This window comes from Cetorhinus maximus, chromosome 23, assembly GCF_964194155.1.
Source record: "Cetorhinus maximus chromosome 23, sCetMax3.hap1.1, whole genome shotgun sequence".
Taxonomy (NCBI): domain Eukaryota; kingdom Metazoa; phylum Chordata; class Chondrichthyes; order Lamniformes; family Cetorhinidae; genus Cetorhinus; species Cetorhinus maximus.
Genome location: NC_135901.1, coordinates 36,515,788 through 36,540,500, shown reverse-complemented (window position 1 = coordinate 36,540,500; position 24,713 = coordinate 36,515,788). Strand labels below are relative to the sequence as shown.

Below are 24,713 nucleotides of genomic sequence, written 5' to 3'. Positions count from 1 at the left end.
GAGAACAGAGCCCAAACAAAACACCTTAACCCAGCCGGCCATGCTCCCACTGTCAAAGGTAAATCTTGGGTAGTATCGGCTCCAAATTAGAGCATAACAAATAGAAGCAGGAGTTGACTATTTGCCTCCTTGAGCGCCTCATAGGGTCAGAGAATCAGTGCTAAGGCTACACACAGATGGAGGCCATTCAGCAGGGGTCATAGGAACAAAAGTCTCAGGGGCAGAAGTATGCCATTCAGCCCTTTGACCCTGCTGCATCATCTATTCAGGTCATGGCTGATCTGGTTGTGGCCTCAACTCCGCTTTCCTGTCTGGACCCTTTAACCCTTGATCCCCTTCTCTTTCAAAAATCTGTCTAATTCTGCCTTGAATAAATTCAATGACCAAACTTCCATTGCTTTCTGGGGAAATTAATTCCACAGACTAATGATCCTTCGAGATAAAAAATCTCCTCAACTCCGTCTGAAAAGGGAAATATCTTACTCTTCTGGAAATTAATTCACCTGGCCCCACTCCCCTTTTCCCCGGGGACCTGCATTTTCTGTACAATTCTCTTTTGAAATGTGCGATTGAATCTGCCTCCCCGACACTCTCAGTTGGTGCATTGCAGATCCTAACCACTCGCTGTGTAACAGAGAAACCCCTTTAGAATTATCGGCTTCGGGACAATCAGAAAATTTGATACCAGTCAAAACACCGAAAGGCACCGGTTGTAGGAGAGCTGGTTCCCGGTGACATGGATGTGTCTGCAGTGGGTGGGACCGGGAAGAGTATAACTGATAGAGAATATTTGTCATTCGAGTTGCGGCAATCTGAAGCTTTCACTCGCTGAGCCATTGGTTTAGGATATCTTACAGAGAGCAGGTTCTTTCCTCAAGTCTCTGTGGCGCAATTGGCCAGCGTGTTCGGCTGTTAACCGAAAGGTTGGTGGTTTGAGACCACCCAGGGAGGAAGCTGTCACTGTTTTCATTCACGCTCTGGTTCTTTCTGGGGCCCTGAAAGCACAAGAAAATCCACCTCCCCCCACCCCACCACCCTCACGTTGCAAACTCGGCTCTCACCCACTGAGTTCCCACGTCAAGCTCTGTTTATGAATATTCATTTCAGATATAACAAAGAAAATGAGCGATCTTGTACCCCCATCTAAATCAATAGAGCTCTATGAGGCTTTTGGATTGAAACAAACCCATCAATTAATCGATCTTCCTCAGCTCCACAATGAATGAGACAGGAAAAAGGAGCAAAATTCGAGAGCCGCAGACTCTCCAATCACCTGCATCCAGCGGAAACGTCTTCTTATTTTGCTGAACGTAATATTCAGAAAAAGTGAAGAGCGAATTTAATGTGGCTGCAAGATTCTGCATTCAGTTCATATTCAACAACAAACAGGAATGGGAGCGATACAACATTTCCACACACTTGGGTGATAATGTTTCCCCGAGCATTGAATGGAGTAACTTGCAGATGCGAAATGAGTGGGGTAACCACAACGCTACAGGGACACTTCCCTGCCTGGATCCCAATGGAGCTGTCTGGAATGTTAAACTGTGACGTCATGCAGCAGCACTTTGGGTCTTTGTTTTGAAGAAATGGAATTTGGCTGTTCTCATTAGGAATGCTGGAGACAGACTGATCAACAATGTCATCATCAAATGGCACAGCGCAGTAAGAGGGCCTTCCACCCATTCTATTTATAACCAGCCTTTTACAAAGATCTTGCCAATTAATCCCAATTTCCTTCTCTTTTTTCCATGAATCAGAATTTTCTCCCTTTCAACCATTACCAAATTCCCTTTTGAAGAAGGAGTTTCTGAAGAATCCATGCAGTTTGCCTTAATGAACATTTCCCTCACCCAATGAAATGAAGAGTTTGACTAGGGTTCCTTCTGCAGTTTTCGATACAAACAGTAGTTATTCACGCAATTCATTTTATATCGAACTTACAAAAGGCTTTTATTCTGATCCGACATGTCCTCAGTACTTTCAGTCATGATGACCATGAAACTATCATGGATTGCCATACAAACCCATGTGGTTCACCAGTCATGTAAGGAATTCCATCGGTCGTCCTTACCTGGTCTGACCTGCACGTGACTCCAGACCCACGGTGATGTGGTTGATTCTCAACTGCCCTCTGAAATACTTTAACAAGTTACACAGTTGAAGGGCAATTCGGGATGGGCAACACATGCTGGCCAGCGATGCTCATGAAAGATTGAAGATCCATGATGAAGAGCGATACAAAGTGATTTTCTACCATCTCTCCCACTCCCTCACGTTCAATCACAGTATCAGTTGCATCTATCTTTAGGGTGACCCTAGTCTTTGGATCACACTAGTAGTCATCTTTCAGTCAGTAAGTAACTGTGAATTTGCATTTGTAAAGTCATTAATTTCTGTTGTTAACTAAAGAAACTGTTATTTTTGTGCCGAGTCAGTTTCATCCCTCTTGATTTTGGGGAGGCTTTTTGAGGCTTGGCGAAGGGCAGATTTAATGTGGCGACAAGATACTATATTCAGTTAATATTCAACAACAAATGTGAATCATGGAGCTTTCCTTCACACTTAGATGTGTAAATCTCGATAATGTTTCTACCCATTTCCAGACAGGGGACCTTTCGCATGTACGTAGTAACCACTGCACTACAGAAACAATGGGCAGAACCACAGGGACCGACTTAGAATATCAAACTGTGCAGTCTTACTGCACTTCCGAAACCTGTTTTGTGGAAGTACAATTCGGCTGAAAAACATAGCCATGCGACAGAGAAATTGACCTGACATTAGAATCATAAAATGACAGAACACATCAGCAGGTCATTCAACACTTCACACATGTGTGAACTATCTTATTGCAATTCGTCTGATTTATTGTCTCTTTCTCATAACCATGCCTTTTGGAGAAAATCAGTTAAAGCCTGGTGAAGTGCCAATGTCACATGGCTGTGAGATAATGTATTCAGCTTATATTTAGCAACAAACAGGAATTGTGCAACTTCTCACAATTAGATGACTTAATTTTGATAATGTTTCCGTCAGTTTTCGAACCGGCGACCTTGCACATATGAAGCAAATGTGAAACCACTGCTTGTTTCTCTAATTATTTATAGGATATAGACATCGCTACACTACACTACAGAAACAATTTGTGAGAAAAAGCCAAAGGGACTTGTATGGAATGTCATACTATGTAGACATGCTGCACTGCAAGATCCTGTTTTACAGGAATAGAATTGGAGTGGGACATTTTAGAATGCTGCAGAGAAATTGATCTAATTGTAAATTGACACAGCTCATTAGGAGGCCATTCGACCCATCGGGTGTGTGCTTTCTTCCACTTAGTTCCAATATCATTCTCTTCCTTCATAACCCTGCCGTTTTATTTTCCATTTCAAATAATTGTCCAATACCCTTTTGAAAACTCTGATTGAAGAAAACCAATATTGAAAGAGGTTCAGGAGCTTCTGCAGTGTCCATTCACAGTGTGTGAAAATTAACAAAGTTTCCCTCACCCAATTACATGGAGAGTTGGGCTGGGGATTCATATATGGTCTTCGAAATAAAAAGAAATAATTAGAATAGAGAGTACTCCTCATTCGATATCTACAAACTAATTCCTCTTGCTGTACAACCTGTTACAGAGGCTGTTATAGAAAAGAGGTTTCCGACAGCTACACGAAGCCCTGATTCGATCACATCTGGAGGACTGTGTATAGTTCTGGGAACGGCACCTTTTTAAGGATCAATATTGTTTTGCAGCATTGTCCAACCCATCAGCCACTTTTCCACGGAACTTGGTTTCATCAGCTAAACCACAGGCTCCAGTGAGAGTTGAACTCACGACCCCTGGTTTACGAGACCAGTGCTCTAACCACTGAGCTATGGAGCCAACTGCCAAATAGAATGCACGGGAAGTTGACCATATTCAGTGGACGAGGACCAGAATAACATTTCAGGTAGATGACATTTGATAGACCTCGAAATGTCTGAGAGGGAGAACAGGAAGTTAAAAGTTGCGACATGAAAGTGGCAGAATTTGATGTGTGTCAGTTACTTTCAGTGAGGAATTTCTGCCGTGTGTCACCTTGTCAGTTTCACAGGAGCCGCAGGGATGAGGTTGGTGACACCTGGTCAAAATGAGGAATGATGAGAACTGTAGTCAGCAGGATTCAAACCGACAGGGGGAGACACCAGTGGATTTCAAATCCATCACCTTAAACATTGAGTTATGACCAACAGCTGCTCCGAGTTCAAAGGTGTTCTTATCAAATCAGAGATGGCGAAAAAGTAAGTCACTCGGCCCATCGCGCCTGTGCTGGCTCTTTGGAAGAACAACTCACCCAATTCCACACACCCGACTTTCCCCCGCAGCCATTTATATTTGTATTTCCTCTCCCCGTTCTTCCTGTCAAAATAAAGGATCACAAACCCCCTGCATTAAACCAGAATCTCCTCTTGCTCACCTAAAGGAAATTCCTAAAGTGCCTGAAAGGGGGAATGTGACTGAAACTGTGGCAGCGCTGGGATTCGGACTAACTCCTATATTCACAAAAAACCAAGTACCTGTTGGAACTCGCTGGGTGACAGCAGAGTTGGCAATTTTTTGTTATTTATTTTATTTTGTTTGCCACTGAAGAACCCAGTGACAACCCGGAACTGTGTGACAATGAATGATGTTCCAGCTAACAGCAATCACTGTTGTCATTGGCTGAAGAAGTCGGTTGTGTTCTATATAAACATATAAGTTTGGGAGGAGAAACGTGTCTCTGGTGAGCGAAGTCTGGAATGAAAATAAAAGGCACAGGTAGCACAGATCAGCCGGTTGTGAGGTTTGCAAACAGTTTCTTTGGTGCAGTGGTGATTAGGAATTGGCGCTTTCACTGCTGCGGTTCCATATATACGTTTTGACATAAACATAATTCATTTATGCAATTGATTTCATAGCGAATTTAAAACAACACATTTTTTCTTATCACGTTACCCTCGTTATTTCTGGTCTGATGCCTGCAGTCTGATTGAATGTGCTCTACAAACGGGAGAGCTGGATTCAGGTTCCAGTTTCTGGCGGAGTGGGTCCAAATCCCACGGCTGCCAAAGTTTCAGATGCTTCCCCCTTTTGGACACTTTAAGAATTCTGTTTGAGTGGACAAGAGGCAACTCCAGTTTAATGCCGGGCGGGAGGGCGGAGGGCGGGGGGCGGGGGAGGGGAAGCGTGCGGATTGCGGTCCTTTATTTTGTTTGGAAGAACGAGGAGAGTCAATACAAATATAAATTGCTGTGGGGGAAAGGCGGGTGTGTGGAATTGGTTGAGTTGCTCTTCCAGAAAGCCAGCACAGACACGATGGGCCGATTGGCTGACTTTGTCACCATCTCTAATTTTATATAAGCGTGCTTGGACTATGGATGTGCTGTCAGTCGTGGACGAGTGTTTGAAGCGATGGTTTCAAGATCTGTCGGGTCTTCCCAATGTAGGTTGCAATCCTGCTGACTGTGGCTCTTATTATTCCCGATTTTAACCAGGTACCAACAGGATTAATTATCGGGTAAATAGAATCAAACAAAAACACCCGCGCTTTCTTATTTAAATTAATCTGTATGGATTCACGAAATCTGCAGTCAGAAATGGAACAAACTGAGCAAGTTGGTGATATCCTTTCTTTCTGGGTGTTTGTCTCTCCTCAGGCCTCTGTCACTCTCGGTGTGTATGTCTGTGTGTGTTCCTCCATCTGTGTCAATGTGGTTCCGTTCCCCATTTTTCACAATCCATACTTCATTCACCTTAGTTTTGTGGCTTCATATTAAAATCGTAGAGAGAAAATAAAAATAGATTTAAAAGATTGAAGAGGAAATTTTTTCTGTAATTTTTTTTTGAGTGGAAACTGTTCAGCTACTAAGTGTCTATGTTACAAAGTGGAGGGTGATTGAAATTTTCACCGAGCAAAATTTAAACAGACATTCACCGGGTCCTTATGGTCGAGTGTTTAAGGCAATGGACGCTGGAGAGAGATAATTTGTAAATACAAATAGTCCAAACTCATATCCCTCGGACATTGGAAACTGTATTTCTTCTCGAAGCTGTTCCACGTGTGACATTTGCAGCTCTGATGTGAAACTTCAACTCTCACTCCACTGATTCGGGTGGAGCTGTTGTGGGTTTCGGTTTTCAATCAATAAGTAAATCAGGCTTCTTTTAACAGTTTGTACCAGATCAATAAACCTTCATTCTCTGACCAGGAAATGAGCCCGGACCGCGGCAGCACAAGGGCCGAATCCTCACCTCTAAATCACGAGGACAGCTGTCTATAACTCTTACAAAGTGCTTTATCTGCGCCACATTTGCCATTTTTTCAGACAATTACACCAGAGGCAAATTTTTCCAACAGAATTTTGTGTTTAACTAGAACTCAAACGACATTTTCAGCTCATGACACCCATTATTTTTAAGGGGTGAGTACAGTGGAGGATTGGCACCAATAAACTGTCGTTCAACTGGTCTGATTCCAAATCCCGTGCTAGAAATAACAAGAAAACCCTCTGAAGTTGCTCAGGCTTCAAAAGCGTTGGATAGAATGTAAGAAAGTACATTCCCCCAAAGTGTGCAATAAAATGTCGGAATGATTGTGAAAGAAGCAACCGTGATGCTGGAAAAGATAAAATTATAGACAGTTACAGCAAAGGAAGAGGCCATTCGGCCTGGCGCGCTGCTTTCAAAGGGCAGTTGTGATTGATTAGCCAGGAATGATATTTGTGTCAGTGTAAACAGTCGGCAGTGAAATCTCCCACGTTACCATGGCAGACATTCATCACAGAAAGTAACTGACACACATCAAGTTCTGCCGCTTTCATGTCACATCTTTTAACTCCCTGTTCTCCCTCTCAGACATCTCCAGGCCGATCAAATATCATCCACGTGGAACGTTATCATGTTCCCCTTTCCATTTATTATGGGGACTTACTGTACCAGGTGGTAGTGTTCCCATCTATCTGCTGCCATTGACCTTCTAAATGGTAGTGGTCGTGGGTTTGGAAGGTGCAGTCGAAGAAGCCTTGATGAGTTCCTGCAGTGCATCTTGTAGATGCTACACACTGCTGCTACTGTGCGTCGGTGGTGGAGGGAGTGAATGGTGAAGGTGATAGGCGAGGTGTCAACAACTGGGCAACTTTGTGCTGGATGGTGTCGAGCTGGAGCCAACAGTGTGTTGCTGGAGCCGCGTTCACCCAAGCAAGTGGAGACTATTCCATCACACTCCTGACTTGAGCCTTGTAGGTGCTGGGCGAGTTTGGGGGTTCAATAGGCGAATTACTCTCCGCAGCATTCTCCGTGCCCATCTTACCAAAGAAATGGTTGGTAGGATACAAATTTCTAAACAAGAGCACACAACAGAATATACTATCAATGAATATTTATGGTATTAGGTGATCTGTAGTTACAGTTTGAATAAGAGAGAATAAAAACAACAGAAATATTCTGGTGAAGATAAATCTTTTATCTTTGTGGAATGATGCAGCATGATTTATTTTCACACACACACACGCACAGAACAGGCGATGTCTCATATGTGATTCTGTTGGCTGTAATGAAAATGAATATCAGGAGCTGCACGGAACAAATGGTCAGTGGAAACCTCTAGTTTTAGGCCAAAGTCAGAGGCCCATTTCGAGCTCGATGTCCACTTTATAGAGACACAGGCTAGTGCAGTAACAACAGAGACAGAGCCTGGTGTGGTAATTAATGAGACAGGGCCTAGAGCAATTTAAGCAGAGACATTACTAGTGCAGTAATAATAGAAACTGCATCTAATGTTACTTAAGCAAAGACGGGGACGAGTGCTATGTTAACATAGACAAGGTCTACTGCTGTAATATCGGAGACCGGTCTAGTGCAGTAGTTACTGATACAGGGTCTGGATCAATATCAAGTGAAATAGGGTAGTTATCACAGGCACATGACATAGACTAATTGCTTCCTAGAGAGAGTCTAAGGCCGTAATAACAGAGACTGCCTTCAGTGTAAGAGAGACAGATATGATCTCGTGGAGTAAAAACAGAGACAGGGAGAGCAGAATAGAAGCAGAGACAGAGGTACAAAGACAAAGTCTCTGCAAAGACAGGATCCACTTTGATTAAAAAGACAGACAAGTTCGAGTGTGATACATGTTGATACAGATTCTAGTGTCACTTGTTCTGAAATGGTCTAGCGGAATATAAGTGCAGACATGATTCAGTGTGTTATAAGCAGGGCCGCGATCTCGTGGAATATAAGTGAGGCAGTGCCAAGTGCAGTAATAATTGAGACAGGACCTTGTGTAATACGAACTACCCTAGTGTAGTAATAACACAGACCGGATCCAGTTTAAGAAAACTGATACACGGTCTAGTGGAGCTTCACATAATTCAGAGCTCTTTTTAATATCAACTGACGCAGCGCCTGGTGAAGAAAACACCGGCAAATGTACGAGATCAATAAAAACAGAGACATGGACAAGTCCAGCAATAACAAAGTCATGATAAAGGACAATAAAAACAGAAACAGGAAAATGTGTGATATGAATGGAGACATAGATTGGTGCAACATTAACTGAGACAGGGTCCAGTTTGATAAACACGTGGCAGGTTCTACTGGAGCAATAGCTGAGACAGAGTCTCGTGAAATGCAAATAAAAACGTGTTCTAGTTTTCTATAACCAGAGACAAGCTCTAGTGCAGTGCAAACTGGAGCATGGCTTATTGTAACTTTAGCCTAGACCTGCTTCAGTGCAGTCATGACTGAGATAGTGGCAACTGTATTGTGGTCCTAGTCCAGTTCATAAACAACTGAGATTGAGCAAATTAGAGAAACAACTGAGAGATTACCTTCTCTAATATGATCAGAGACATGTCCTAGTGTAATAGAAACAGAAACGGCGTCTAATTTAATATGAACAGAGACAGTGCCAAATGCAGTAATAATTCAGACCGTGTTTGTTTCATGTGATGGAAGCAATTACGGTTTCACTGCCATCCACTGGTCAGACTTTGCTATTGCAGGTGTTGTGAAAATGTCGATTACATTTACTGTTTCGGAGATCAATGGTTAAAATCAGAAATAATGGAAAACGTAGTCGACAGGATTTGAACCTGCGCGGGGTAACCCCAATGGATTTCAAATCCATCGCCCTAACCACTCGGCCACGACTACAGACCTTGGCAGTAAGCCTGTATTATTGATATGAAGTCATAGAATAGTTACAGCCGACAAAGAGGGCCTTCTGCCCGCCCTGTCTCTGTCACAACCTAGCCGGCATGCACGCGCGTTATTTCCTATGTGAAAATTCAGGGAGATCAATGTTGTTTCCTCCTGGAGCCTCAGCTTGTTCTGAATTTCAAACTGTGGAAGGTAATCGACCTACAAGAGCCACAAGGTTGCAATGCATTCCTCTCAATCATCAATAACATCATTCACATCTTCCACTTCTTTGCTGCACCTCCTTCCAAACATTGCAAACTCCACTTGCATCGTTCATCCTGATATTTTTCTTTTTGACATTTTAATATGAAGCTGCACAACGAATGTTAATCAAGTTTGTGATGGTGAATATGTGTCCATCCCCTCGGAGAACTGAACCGCATTGACACACACAGAGGAACACACACAGCCACATACAACGAGAGTGACAGAGGCCGAAGGAGAGACAAACACCCAGAAAGTAAGGATGTCACCAGCTTGGCCAATTATTGTTCCATTTCTGACTCCAAACGTAGTGAATGTTTGCAGATGAACAGGACTAAGAAACGCGGGGGTGTTTGGGTGGTTGAGTTTTTCATTTGACTGATAATTTATTCTGCTGACAGTTTGTGTCAATCAGGAATGAGAAGAAAGGGAGTTGGCAGGATTCGAACCACGTGGAAAAACGCCTGAACCACTCGGCCAGGACAACTGGGTAAAGGCTGCATGTTGCTTGTTTAAAATAATAGAATGAATACAGGGAGTTCCAGTGAACGAAGGTCTTCCAGTCTGTACCATTGCCCCACCTTTTCCCAGTCACCCTGGGATGTATACTTTCTCTCCTCATTCTTCCAACTGAAATACAACACGGCACAGCTCAGCTGCTCCGTCACCGTACGGAGAATCTTTTGGAAGCCCCTCAAATAACAAACCACTAGAAAGTTTGGCAGTGGTGGGAGACAAGCCCAAATCACCAGAGAGATCGGAACCTGAACCAGCGGCTGAGCCCGCTTGGCCTCACTACCACATTCAGATTAGACACAAACATTGTCTTCACCAACATTGACACTGAATTAGGATATTAAAAATTATGATCAGGAATTGGCCATTCAGCCCCTCGAGTATCCTCAGCTACTTAATAAGATCATGTGAAAACTTCAATCATCATCCACTTTGTAACATCCGGACGTTTAGTTACTGATCAGTCTCCACTCAAAGAAAAGAGAGAAATGTCTTCTTACACCTTTTAAAACTGATGGTTCTTTTTCTCTCTTTATCATATAATATGAACCCACAGAACGAACATGGATAGTGTTTGGGTGGTAAAAATGGGAAACTGAACCACATTGACACACACAGGAAATCACAAATATGCACGTTGTTAAGATTTGAAATAGTGAATATTTTCACCATGTCTTTCAATGAGCAGAAAGTGGAGCTGTGATCAGCTTATAGCTCAGAACATGTACAGCAAGAAGGTATATAACATGCTGATGCTCACAGTGCTTGTTGAGACTCGGTGAACTGCATCTTATGATTGAGACCATTTAAATGTCGTTCAACGAGTCCGGTTCCAAATTCTGTGCTAGAAATTATAAGAAAACTCGCTGAATTTGCTCAGTGTCGTGAATTCAAAGCATCACATGGAAGATAAGAAAGTTCATCTTAACCGTGGTGTTAGGGAACATAAAATGACAGAAAGTTACAGCAAAGAAAGAGGCCATTGGGCCCTGTGTGCTGCTGTCAAAGAACAGTGTGATTGGTTTATCCGAATGATATTCGTCATTTAGGAAGAATGGGCAAAAAGGAAAACGAGGCGGGGTCGCGCTGTTAATAAGGAACAAGATCGGTACATTAGTGAGAGAGTATCTTAGATTGAAAGGTCAAGATGTAGAATCAGTTTGGGTGGAGCTAAGAAACAGCAAGAGGCAGCAAACATTGGTGGGAGTTGTTTATTGGTCACCAAACTGTAGTGGTAATGTTGGGCATGGGATAAGTAAGGAAATCAGAGTTGCATGTGACATGGGTAACATGGGAATAATATTCTGCCTCGCACCACCAGCTCTACAGTCAGTGCTTTGGAACCTATCACAGTCCTTCTCTTTTATGTTCACTCCCTCACTCCGACTCTGGATTTATTCCCGAGTTTTGCCCTTGCGACATTTCCAGCTCTGATGTGAAACTTCCACTCTCACTCCACCAATTCTAGCAGAGCTAAACCGTGTTAGTTTCAACCAGCAAATCAATCACATTGATTTGAACAGCTCGCCCAGGAGGAATACATTTCAACTCCCTAACCAGGAATCGAACACAGGCTGTACTGGTATAATTACCACATTTTCACCATTAACCCAGCAGTTTGGCACATGCAGGCTGCTTATAGCATTTTTCCAGTCCAGATCTCTTTCACCAGAGGCAAGTTTCTTTGGCCAAATGGTCTGTGTCGGATGAACACAAGTGATGTCGTCAGCCAGTGAGAAGAACCATTGCTGTGAGCTGGAACATGAAATCGATATTTTCCTCCTTTACGACAGTTCTTAAAGCTGCCCCCTTTGACTCAGCTTTTAGTCATCTGACCGATTATGTGGCTCAGTGTCACACTTTGTTATATAATGATCCTGGGGAACGCCTTGTGACGTTTCATTAGGTAAAAGGAGCATTATAAATATAAGTTGTTGTTGTAGTCCATACATAGAAAGAGACAAACTCCTCTTGCCTCTTTCATCCTGATATTTTTCACTATAACATTGTAATGTGAAGTTGCATAGCTAATGTGAATATTGTTGTGTTCGTAAAATGTGTTCACCTCCTCAGGTAACTGAACCACATTGACCCACACAGAGGAACACACTCAGAGATATACACCGAGACTGACAGAGGCCTAAGGAGAGACAGATGCCAGAATGAAATCACGTCACCAAATTGGCTATTTTTTTTTTCCAGTTCCGACTGGAGATTTGCAGAAGGCTGACATATGAATGGAAATAAAAGATCACGGATGTAGTTTGGAGCGCTTTTCCTCAATTCAAATGATAATTAATTCCGTCTGCACGCGGTTAAAACCAGAAGTAATGGGAAACATTGTCAGCAGGATTCAAACCTGGGCAGGGTACATCCAATGGATTTCTAATCCATCACCTTAACCACTCGGCCACGACTACTGGAACTGCTCCGATTATTGCATTGTTTATATGAATTCATACAATGGTTACAGCAGCGAAAGTGGTCTTTCTGCCCGTCTTGTCAACCTTTTCCTCGAAACCCTGCAATTTGTCATGTCTCTCCTCGTTCTTCCAACCAAACTGGGAATGAAAGAGTGAGAATGAGCCACCCCGGCCTATTACCGCCCCATCAGTCTACTCTCCATCATCGGTAAAGTAGTCAATGGGAATCGCAGGGCTAAGGAGAAAGAGAAGGAAATTGTCATTAATTGCAAAGCTCTTTGTACAAATCTGACAAAGGCACCATGGGTGGAGGGTCCTCTTACTGCGCTGTGCCATTTGATGATGACATTGTTGATCAGTCTGTCTCCAGCATTCCTAATGAGAACAGCCGAATTCCATTTCTTCAAAACAAAGACCCAAAGTGCTGCTGCATGACGTCACCATTTAACATTCCAGACAGCTCCATTGGGCTCTTTACAGCGCAGGGTTTATAGAGGCGAGTGGGGTCATATTCGCTTCACATATGATGGAGCTGCGGTTTGAAACCTGGCAAGAGCATTATCCAAGCTTGTTTATTTGAGTGTGAGCGAAAGCCCGATAATTAAAATTTTTGTAAACATGAGCACAAGGGTTGGAATCCTGCTGACTAAAATTTTCACCATTGTTGATTTTAACCAAACGAATTATCAGTTAATTAGAAGGAAACCCATCCAAATACGTCCGTATTTTCTGATTTCCATTCATTTGTCAGCATTCAGGAAATTTGCTTTCGGAAATGGAACAAACACTGAGCCAAGTTCATGACATCCTTGCTTTCTGGGTGTGTGTCTCTCCTTAGGCCTTTGTCTCTCTCGGTGTATATAACTCTGTGTCTGTTTCTCTGCGATTATCAGTGTGGTTCAGTTCCCTGACGGGGTGAACACATTTTTAACGTCGAAACTTGATTCACATTAGTTGTGCGAATTCATGTTAAAACGTCGCAGAGAAAAGTATCAGCGCGAAAGATAAAACAGGAGACTGGCTCTTTCTATATATATCCTACAACAACAACAACTTACATTTATAAAGCGCCTTTAACCTAATGAAACGTCACAAGGCTTTCCCCAGGATCATTATATAACAAAGTGTGACACCGAGCCACATATTCGGTCAGATGACTGAAAGCTCGGTCAAAGGGGGAGGCTTTAAGAACTGTCTTAAAGGAGGAAAGTATCAATTTCATGTTCCAGCTAACAGCAATGGTTCTTCTCATTGGGGAAGAAGTTGCTTTTGTTCAACCTAAACAGACCATTTGGTCGGCGAAAGTTGTCTCTGGAGAAGGAGATCAGGAATGGAAAAAATGTCAAAAGTTGCCTCCATAATCCAAATGTCAAGCCTTATTGGTCATTTCCCTGATGTCCAGTGACTCGGGATCGGCGCTTCCATTGGACCAACAGCGAATAGGGTGGAGGGTTTTGGAAATTGAAAGTTGCGCATGTGCAGCTTGTGGGGCTATTTCACCTACTGTCAATTTCATGTTCCAGCTCACAGAAACCGTTGTTTTCATTGGCTGAAGGAGTCATTTATCTTGAACCGAAACAGGCAGTTTTGTGGTGAAAGAGTTCTGGACTGAAAAACAATAGGCAAAAGCAGCGTAGATAAGTCAATTCGAAAAATACTCGTGTAGCTTCCCTGGTGGTTTAGTGGTTAGGATTCGGCGCTCTCACCGCCGCGGCCCGGGTTAGATTGCTGGTCAGGGAATGTCAAGTTATTGAGTTTGTTCGAACTTTGTTTGAGTTTGTTTGTTGATTATTCATTGATTGGAAACGTTTAAAAGCTCCACCAGAATCAGAGGAGTGAGGGTTTAAGTTTCGTCTCAGAGCTGGAAAACATCACACTTGGTTCAAGTGGACTGAGGGTATAAAGGGAGAAGGGCAAAGCACTGACTATAGAAATGTTGGTGTGAGGCAAAATATGGGTGGGACAAGAATGAATTTTGCTGCCTGCTGTTTGCACAAATATCACTCCTGATGGATCAACCAATCACTACTGCTCTTTGAAAGCAGCACGCCCGGCCGAATGGCCTCTTTCTGTGCTGTAACTTTCTATCATTTTATGTTTCCCACTAGCACGGGACATTCTGCCATTTTATAACCCACTCGAGTGAGATGTACTTTCTTACCTTGTATTCAGCTCTTTTGAAACCAAAACACGGAGCAAATTCAACGAGTTTTGTCATTTCCAGCACGAGATTTGTCACGAGACTAATTGATCGACACATTAATGGTGCCAATCCTTCACTGAAGCTCACCGCGTCCAAAGAGCACTGTTACCATCAGCCTGTCATGTACCTTCCTGCAGTACATCTGCTGAACAATATAAGCTTATCACAGCTCTGCTTTATTCACGTTGAAACCCAGTGTGAAAATCATTTAAAAAGCTGAACAATTGGGAGGGGAGTGACTGTGGATAATCGGGACTGTGCACATTCCTGTAATCAGTATCTGGAAGAACCAGGAAGGTGAGATCCAGGTGTTTCTTTACCCATGAGTTTTACCCATTCCCCCGAATTGACTGTGTCTGCACCAAGCAGCTAATTGACCTGGGAGCTGGACGGGCAGAGGGAGCTGGGGGCGAGACAGAAGCAGAAAGAGATGCGACATGAAAGTACTTTGAATTTGATGTGTGTCAGTTGTTTTCAGTGGTGAATTTCTGCCTTGTAAGTTTCACAGGATCCGCAGTGATTAGTTGGTGTTTTATTTAAGCAGCAAGATGTAAAAGTAAAAAGATAAAAGCAAATTACTGCGAATGATGGAAACCTTAAACAAAAGTGGAAAATCTCAACAGCTGAAAGGAGAAACAGGGTCAATGTTCCGAGCCTGTACAACTCTTATTCAGATTTTTAAACTACTACAGCGACCAACGTGAGGCTTGACCCCACCGCCCTGAGATCAAGAGTCTCATGTTTAACCAACTGAGCTAGCCAGGAATATGAAGAAATGCTTCGTATCCCAATATGCATGGAGAAACCTGCTGCTTTCTACCAGACACCTCAGCTTGGCCGGAATTTTAAAGTGTGGAACATAATCGGCGGCCTACAAATGCCCCACGGTTGCAATGCATCCCCCTCAATCATCAATAACATCATTCACATCTTCCACTTCTTAGCTGCACCTCCTTCCAAATACCGTGATCGATTTTCCTCAGGAATTTCTCCTGCATTTAGTATTTACCTGATTTGTGTCCTCATTTTGAAATCAGATTCGTATTAACATCCAACACAAATTAAATTGCAAACCTGACGGACAAACAATGGAAAACAAGTCACTCGGTAACACAAATCCCATGGTGCTCATTTTCAGATTCACAACAGTCAGCTTTTCAATAAAATGAAGGAGTTTTACAATGAAAAGAATTAGAAAGTTTATGTGACTTTTATTTGTGACTCACTCACTCCGGTATTCTGCAAATGCTGCTCGGAGGTTTAGTGACTGGGATATAATCTACCTGCACGTTCCTGAGTCTGTGCTTGGTGTATTGGGAGGTTTGGCCCGGCTTGGAGTAGGTCGCGTTCCAGGGATGGGCATTAACCCGCTGACTGAAGCTGCAGTCATTGCTTTCTGCTGGCAGCGGGTGATTGGAGAGAGCGGGGCCGGAATATTGCTGCTTTGCTGCTTTTCCCTGTCTCACTCACTGTGGAGTTGAGGAAGAGAGAATAATTGATGGGTTCGTTTGATTCCAACAATTTCATGAATTTCTGATGGGTTAGATGAAGGTACAGAGTGGGTCCAAATCTATTCTCATTGTATTTGACAGAAAAAGTAATTTTAAAAAGAAGCTGTTTTTGTGGGACCTCACTGGACAACAAAAGACCTGCCACCGTTTTGGGGATATCTTGCAGCCCAAGTACCCAATGATAATCCGGAACCGTGTGACAATGATTGGTGATGAGGGGGAAAAACAGTAAAAATCTTCAACCACTGGGTGATTTTGAATCACCAAACGTTCAGTTAACAGGCAAACACGCTGACCAATTGTGCCACAGACACTTACACAAACCTAACTGACAAGGTATCCCAACCAGGGTGTCAGTGAGTCTAATCTTCAGATTGCCACTACCCAGATGGTTAGCACGCTCTATCAGTTTTACTCTTCCAAAATAAAGGGTGGGACATTCATTGTGGATATATGGAAACAGTCTGATCCCACCCACTGCAGACACATCCATGTCACCGGGAACCAGCTTTCCTACAACCGGTGCCATCTCCCTTCGAGCCTTTCGCTGTTTTATCTGTTACCAAGTATTCTGATTGTCCTGAGCCAATATTAGGGTTGAATTCCTGAGGTGCAGTAACGAGAATCCTTTCAATGTCTCAGATCAGTTAATTTCACTGAAAACATCAGAGTCACAGTTCCAGCGTCTTAAAGAAGGGAAAGGTGCCTTGACTGTCTCTGGTCAGTCGGGCAGTTCACCCTTCATTCGCATTGGATTCCATTCCTCAAAGGGGATTTTCATTTCCTTCTTGAGTTCCCTTAACACATCTGGCAACATCTTTGGATTGAGAGGCATAATTATCATTTCAGATGCAGTGCAGTTCTGAGAACAGGTTACAGACCTGAAATGAAAACCATGTCTCTCTCTCCACAGTCACTACCAGATCTGCTGAGAATTCCAGCATTTTCTGTTTTTATTTCAGATAACCAGCATCTGCGGTATTTTGCTTTATTTTACCTGATCAGTGGAACATATAAGTTCCTCAGGGTACTTGACAGGGCGGATTTGGAGAGGATGTTACCTCTTGTGAGAGAATCTAGAACTCAGGATCGCTGTTTAAAAACAAGGGGTCACCCATTTAAAACGGAGATGAGGCAATTCTTTTCTCTCTCATAGGGCCGTGAAACTTTGGAACTCTGTTCCTGAAAAGGCTGTGGAAGCAAAGTCTTTGAATATTTTTAAGGCAATGGTGGATATATTCTTGGTAAGCAAGGGGGTGATAGGTTATCGGGGATAGGTGGGGTACAGATTTCAGGTTACTATGAGGTCAGCCATGATCTTATTAAATGGCGCAGCAGGTTTGAGGGGCCGAATGGCCTCCTCCTACTCCTTTTTCTTACGTAGTGCTAAGAATGTGGAACCCATTACCAGTGGATTTCGAGATCCATGTCTGAGCTGAAAATGTGTAGGTAAACTCACACTGTAAACAGATTGTTCAGCAGCTAAAATTGGAAAGGGATTCACTCTCATCCCATTTACTGACACAGCAACACAGTCTTGCTGGTGGGAGACCATTCAGATACTTCACGTGTGCAAAGGGTTTTATTCAGTTTGCCCACAAATTAACATTCCAACTTTAAAAGTTCAAAAGATTTGATCCACAATCAGAGCAGAGATGTTGTCAAGACGCGGTTTAAATGCTCTATGTATAGGGGGAAAAGTCACGAGCTCACCCCATCTGCTGAAACTCCACTGAGTTCAGATCTAACTGTCAGGGTTTGTTCTGTATCCAGGAGAGAATTGCGGTGGAGCCCGGAGCAATTTGGCCGCTGCATTAATTGATTCAACAATTTTATGTCTTGCCCCTATGTCACCCATCGTATTCTGATTACAGAGCATAGGTTTCTGTTCTACAATATTAGCTTTCAATGGCGGAGCGGCCACCCAGCATTCGCTGCGGGGCAGAATGTGCCCGATCTTCACAAAAGCAGCGCCATGCGCATGCGCAGTGCTAGATGTGCTTGGAGCATGCGCACTGCAGTCTGTTTCATGAGCATGCGCAGTACGGGTCTGTGACTGTAGCTGCTCAGAGCTGGGAAGAGAATGTCGAGTGGAGCAAACTAACAGAGTTAGTGGGTGTGTGAGGAGGAATGGAGCCAGCGGAATGGGCAGGGAGGCTTCGTAAAGTCACAGTGCAGGCCGCAGACCCCAAATAACAAGGTACCGGTTATGTGTTTGCGGAGAACGGGCCGAAAAATTCTGGATTTCTCCCTTCGCCAGGCCCGTGGTTACGGCCGCCATCTTTATAGGGGGCAATGTGCATCAGGGCGCATGCGCGGTCATCCCTGGTCCAGGTAGCAGGAGGAGAGAATATTGTGAATTTCTGTACTGGACTGACAGGGATGGATTTTGGAAACTCCTTTTACAGGGGGTTAGAAGGGGAGGATTTACACACAGCAAACTCAATCCAAGAGAAATGTTTGTCCTTTCTGAATTTCAATCCTGGACTGACAGTGATGGATTTTTTGAATTCCATTTACAGGATGTTAGAAGAGGAGGGGGAACTCAAGGGATACTTGAGGGAGATGAAAAACTAAAACGAAACATCACGTCAAAATCTGAAAGTCACTTGATTCACCAGGACCTGAATAACACCAGCCTTCAAATGTAAGCATTGAGTTACAGGTCATTTTCAGTTACTGGGTAAGAAATCTCTTCCTCACGTTGTGGATCTTACCTAAAATCTTAAATCTCTGTCCCTTAATCCTTTCATAATCAGCTAATGGGAACAGCTTTTATTTAACTACTTTTCATAATCCTGTACACCTCTTTCAAATCTCCCCTCAAGCTCCTTTACTCCGAGGAGAAAAACCCCAGTTTCTCGAATTTAATCTTACAATTAAAATCCCTCATCCCTCGAACCATTGTGATAAATCTCCTCTGCCCCCTCTCAAGGCCCCTCACATCCTTCATAATGTGTGGTGATCACTGGTTTGTACAAATCCAGATGTTCTGTGTCCGTGTGTGTGACATCATCACACATCGACAATGATACGGTGACATCATCCCACACCCCGGGTATTTCCTCAACTGGGAGATTTTTCTCTGACTCCAGTGCTTCTGATATCTTTCCAGCTGCAGGCTCCAGCGGGAGAGTTTAAATTTGAAAATGGTGAAGTTGTTTCGGAGGTGAGTATTTTTCACCATCCATCTACAATTTAAAGCTTTTAGTGCTGTGCTCTGTTTTCTGTGAGAGGTTCCATATCTCTGGGGCTGGTGTGGCTCCTTTACTGTGGATCTGAATCCATGTCCATCCATTGCTCTGTTTCACCTCTGCCCTCCCTGATCACCTCTCTGCCATTGTCCACCTTCCTCTATCTCTAATAATAGATCTATTTGAGTTGTGTTTAGTATTTTATTGTTACTTCTGCCGACTGTGTCTCAGTGAGGTTTCCACTGCTGTCCATCCCCCGACCATGTGCTGCTAGCTTCCGGGCTTTATCTCCCCACAGTAACTTTCATAGTCAGGAATTGTTTTTCCTGCGCTATAGTCCATTTCTCTTCCACTTCTGAGCTTATATTGATCATCAAATTCTGCAGCATTTTACTCCCTGTAATTCATTCTGCACACCTTGAAATATTAATTCTGTTTCCCTCTCCACAGATACCAGCACCCATTGTGACCCCTAGTTACCTGTGGAGAAGATGATGTTTGACCTTCTTGAACCACTGCAGTCTGTGTGGTGAAGGTGCTTCCACAATTCTGTAAGGTAATGAGTTACAGGTTATTCAACCAGTGATGATGAAGGACCAGTGATATATGTCTAAAATCAACAACATCAATTTGTATTTATATCACACTTTTAATGGAAGACAATGTTCCAAGGCATTTCACAGAAATGTTACAAAGCAAGGTTTGACACTGAGACACATGAGGAGATATTAGGGCAGGTGACCAAGCGTTTGGTCAAAGAAGTGGGTTTTACGGAGTATCTTATAGGAGGAAAATGAGGTAGAGAATGGGAGAGGTTTAGGGAGTGAATTCCAGAGCTTGGAGCCTTGGAAAGTGACAGAATGGGCACGAATGTGGAACAATAGAAATCAGGAATGCTCAGTAGGCCAAATTAGAGGAGCGCAGATATCTCCGAGGGTTGTGATGCTGGAGGGGAGTCCAGCAACAGGGAGCAGCCATGCAGGAATTTGAAAATAAAGGGTGGAGTCGGGCGATGTAACTGAGGTGGAAATAGGCGGTCTTGGTGATGATGTGGATATGTAGTTGGAAGCTCATCTTGGGGTGAAATATTTCACCATGGTGGTGAACAGTCTGGTTCAGTCTCAGATAGTTGTCAGGGAGAGGGCTTTCTAGGGGGTAGAGGTTGAAGGTTTTGGAGTTTCTGTCAAAGTTCTGGTTTATCTGTAGGTCTATGAAAATCCCTCTCCTCACCCCCTGCCTCTCCCACACCTCTCTCTGACTTTCTCTCCTTTTTTCCTTCTGTCACATAGAATTCTCCAGCCCCGCAGGTTGTGGATGCTCCATCATTGAGTATATTTCAGGCTGAGATGGAGAGATTTTCGGTCTCTCAGGGAGTCGAGGTATATGGAGAGTGGGTGGGAAAGTGGAGTTGAAGCCCAAGATCAGCCACAATCGTATTGAATGACGGAGCAGGCTCGAAGGGCCATGTGGTCTCCTGCTGCCCCTGACACTTGTTTTATTATTGAAACCAGTGTCTTGTGTGGGCCCAGACTGGGTGGCAGGTTCCCTTCCCTGAAGGACATTAGTGAACCAGTTGGGTTTTTATGACAATCCAGCAGTTTTCATGGTCACTTCTTCCAAGTGCCGGCCCCACAAATTCCCAGATTCATTCAGCTCAATTTCACAACCTACCTTTGTGTTTTTGTGGGTTCTCTCTCACTCCCTTTTTTCTGTTTTAAATCAATTTCACAGGGGATTAGAAGGGGAGGATTTGCAGTCGGGAAACTCAATCCAAACGTCACATCAGGATCTGATGGAGTCGCCCAATTTATCATAACCTGACTATCATCGGATTTTGAACATGGAAGGAAAAAGCACCGTTCACAGTGGGGAGAAACCGTACACGTGTTCTGTGTGTGGACGAGGCTTTAGCCAATCATCTGGCCTGTCAAAACATAAATGCAGGGACAACAGAGAGAAACCATGGAAATGTGGGGACTGTGGGAAGGGATTCAATTACCCGTCTGAACTGGAAACTCATCGGCACAGTCACACCGGAGAGAGACCATTCACCTGCTCCACGTGTGGGAAAGGATTCACTTGTTCATCCCATCTGCTGACACACCAGCGAGTTCACACTGGGGAGAAACCATTTACCTGCTCCGTGTGTGGGAAGGGATTCACTCAGCCATTCAACTTGCTGAAACATGAGCGACTTCACACTGTGGAGAGACCGTTCACCTGCTCCACGTGTGGGAAAGGATTCACTCAGACATCTGACCTGCTGACACATCAGCGAGTTCACACTGGGGAGAGACCATTCATCTGCTCAGTGTGTGGGAAGGGATTCACTCAGTCAACTAACCTGCTGAAACACCAGCGAATTCACACTGGGGAGAGACCGTTCAAATGCTCAGACTGCGGGAATTGCTATAAAAGCTCCGGGGAACTGATGTCCCATCGACGTGTTCACAGTGACGAGAGACCGTTCAGGTGCTCTCACTGCGGGACTGGATTCAGATGGTCATCTCAACTCACAATACACCAGCGAGTTCACAGCGGAGAGAGGCCGTTCACCTGCCCCGCGTGTGGGAAGGGATTCACTCAGTTACCCAACCTGTTGACACATAAGCGTGTTCACACTGGAGAGAGGCCGTTCACCTGCTCCGAGTGTGAGAAGGGATTTACTCAGTTATCCCACCTGCTGAGACACCAGCGAATTCACAAGTAACATCAGTGAATGGATTTTGCTGTTAATTACATCCTGGACTGAACCATGTTGACTGGGGTCTGTTTCTACTAATGTTAATAAACTCCAACCCAGCTATAGCTGTTAATATTCTGAATAAAGTCAAATAAATCAGCTCTGTGTTAAACATACAAGTTTGTTCCTTTTGAGGGCCTCTCCCTCTCTCCCGTCTTCTCCATCCTCACCTCCAACAACAAGTGTGAGGAGCTCATGGAGCTTCTTTGTCACTGAGATTGAGACAATCCGATCAGCTGCATCTGCTGCTTCCCTCCCACTAGCCCACCGGGTCATACTGCTTGTAAAATTTCCCCATGCCCGATCCCTGAACTCACATCTTTCTAGTTTCTCTCTCATCTCCCCTCATGCCCTCCCAGTGCTCATCTTGTCCATGAGACCCCCCTTCTGCTGTACTGACCCCACTCTCACTGAACTACTGATCATGCAACTTCTCCATGTTAGCTGATATTATTCACAGTTTTCTCTCTCTCTCTTCTGGCACTGACCCTCTCACCTTTAAACCTACCGTCCTGACCCATCCCAAAAACGGGATCTACCTTTGCCCCCTCCTATTTCCCATCTCCATGCTGCCACTAGGTGACATCATTCAAAAGCACCATGTTAGTTTTCACATGTACACTGATGTACACTGACAATGCCCAGCTCTACCTCACTACCATCCCTCTCCATTCCTCCACTGTTACTAAATTATCAAACTGCTTATCCCACATCCAGTACTGGATGAGCAGAATTTCCTCCAATTAAAAATTGAAGACAAAAGCCATTGTCTTCAATCACTACCACAAATTCCACCCTGTAACTACTGAGACCATCCCTATGAGTTATCATAAGGGTACATTGTCCTATGTTTATCAAGCCAGGAATCTTTCTTCCTAAACAAAGGAGAGGGAGAACGAGCAATTTCTGTAATGTTAAATAAATTTCTGATGATTTTATAAGGTTATTAGAGAGAGATTTCTCACAGATCTCCCCAGCTTGAGAAGGGAAAATCCTTATTGACTTCTCACAACTGATTTCTGACTAACCTCACTATTTCTAAGCGACGAGCTTGTTTTCCTAATTTCTTGATGACAAACTGTAGATAACATACTAAAGCTACTAGAATGATCAGAGTCAGCAACACAAACCCTTGAGCTGCCACCAAGAGTAAATGTCAAAACTTTTCCGCTAAAATGTAATAACTATCAACTTAGATTCATCCTCCCCACCTGCCGATCATCTCACACAATTCTTAATTATTGGCATGTTGTAATTACATCTGGTTCAAACAAAAGTTTGCACAGACTTTAAAGATTCTCCAGCTCTCTGTTCACCTGCATCCACCTTGTGGGTTTTTCTAAATCCAGATTCTATTCCCCTCTTCAAATTAATTTGACTCACTTTGATATGTTCAATGTGTTTAATTCTTTCCTGAATGTTTGAGAGAGAATTTTTCTATGGAATATGTGTTCGTGTCTTGATAATTTAAAACGTTGTTTCATTCTACTGGCCACAATAATCACTCATGTTCTGTTTTTTTTATTCATTCATGGGATGTGGGCTTTGCTGGCTGGGCCAGCATTTGATCGCCCATGTTGTGAATTTCTATCCTGGACTGACAGGGATGTATTTTGGTAACTCTTTTTACAGGAGTTTAGAAGGGGAGGATTCACAGATGGGAAAGTCAGGCCAAACATCACATTAAGATCTGACAGAGACACTCAATTCATCAGGACCTGGATCCTCCTTTTCTAATGCTTTGTGCAAACTGTTTCCCAAACCTGTCACCGACAGCCCACGATAGAAATTCCGGACTGAGATATTTTCGGCCACTGAGTGTAAGCATCGAGCTCCAGGTCATTACTACTCACTGTGTAAAAACGTTTTTCCTCACATCCCCCTGTATCTCTTGCCCAAAATCTGACATTTCTGCCCCATAACCTTTTACAATCAATTAATGGAACAGCTTTTCTTTACCTACCTTATCTAAACTTATCATAATCTTCTACATCTCTATTACACCTCCCTTCACTCTCCTTTGGTCCAAGAAGAACAACCCCAGTTTCTCCAACCTAACCTTGCAATTAAAACCCCTCATCCCCTGAACTATTCTGGTCAATCTTTTCTGCACCCTCTCAAAGTCCCTCACATCCTTCATAATGTGTGGTGATCACTGGTTTGCACAGACCTAGATGTTCTGTGTCCGTGTGTGTGACATCATAAGAACATGAGAAATAGGAACAGGAGTAGACTATTCGGTCCCTTGAGCCTCCTCCGCCATTCTATAAGATCATGGCTGATTTTCTTGTGTTTTGATTTCCACATTCCTGTCTAACACTGAGAACCTTTGACTCCTTTGCCTAACAAGAATCTATCCACCTCTGCCTTAAAAATGTTCAATGACCCCACTTCCAACACCTTCTGAGGCAGAGAGTTCCAAAGTCACACAACCCTCTGAGAGAAAAAAAATTCTCCTCTTCTCTGTCCTAAAAGGGCGAGCACTAGTTTTAAAACAGTGTCCCCTCATTCTGGACTCACCCATAAGAGGAAACATCCTTTCGATGTCCACCTTGTCAGGGCTGTTCAGGATCTCGTATACTTCAATCAAATCACCCCTCACTCTTCTAAACTCCAATGGAAACAAGCTCAGTCTGTCCAACCTTTCCTCATAAGACAGGCCAGTCATTCCAGGTATCAATCTAGTGAACCTC

General features: G+C 43.6%; 4 protein-coding genes and 2 non-coding genes across 7 annotated transcripts in view; 3 read left to right on the top strand and 3 right to left on the bottom strand.

Moving 5' to 3' along the window:
* Window positions 1-22,129, top strand: part of LOC144697499 (uncharacterized) — a 194,235-nt gene extending 172,106 nt beyond the window's left edge. Inside the window, exons 1-4 of one of the 2 annotated variants that reach the window (XM_078569510.1) lie at window positions 18,150-18,283; window positions 18,606-18,730; window positions 19,728-19,833; window positions 21,009-22,129. In XM_078569510.1, coding sequence (XP_078425636.1) covers window positions 21,118-21,987 — 870 coding nt within the window. In that variant the 5' untranslated portion in view covers window positions 18,150-18,283; window positions 18,606-18,730; window positions 19,728-19,833; window positions 21,009-21,117 and the 3' untranslated portion in view covers window positions 21,988-22,129. Of the gene's footprint in view, window positions 1-18,149; window positions 18,284-18,605; window positions 18,731-19,727; window positions 19,834-21,008 lie in introns of those variants that run through there. The other variant, XM_078569511.1, reaches the window with a different exon arrangement.
* LOC144697471 (uncharacterized) overlaps window positions 1-24,713 on the top strand; it is a 346,752-nt gene that overhangs the window by 90,390 nt on the left and 231,649 nt on the right. The gene's annotated exons all lie outside the window — the stretch shown is intronic.
* LOC144697557 (uncharacterized) overlaps window positions 1-24,713 on the top strand; it is a 280,480-nt gene that overhangs the window by 81,200 nt on the left and 174,567 nt on the right. The gene's annotated exons all lie outside the window — the stretch shown is intronic.
* Window positions 1-24,713, bottom strand: part of LOC144697540 (uncharacterized) — a 176,963-nt gene that overhangs the window by 17,654 nt on the left and 134,596 nt on the right. The window lies entirely within an intron of this gene.
* Window positions 3,817-3,889, bottom strand: trnat-cgu (transfer RNA threonine (anticodon CGU)). Its single transcript has one exon. It is a non-coding gene; the product is annotated as a tRNA-Thr (tRNA).
* trnas-uga (transfer RNA serine (anticodon UGA)) lies at window positions 9,097-9,178 on the bottom strand. Its single transcript has one exon. It is a non-coding gene; the product is annotated as a tRNA-Ser (tRNA).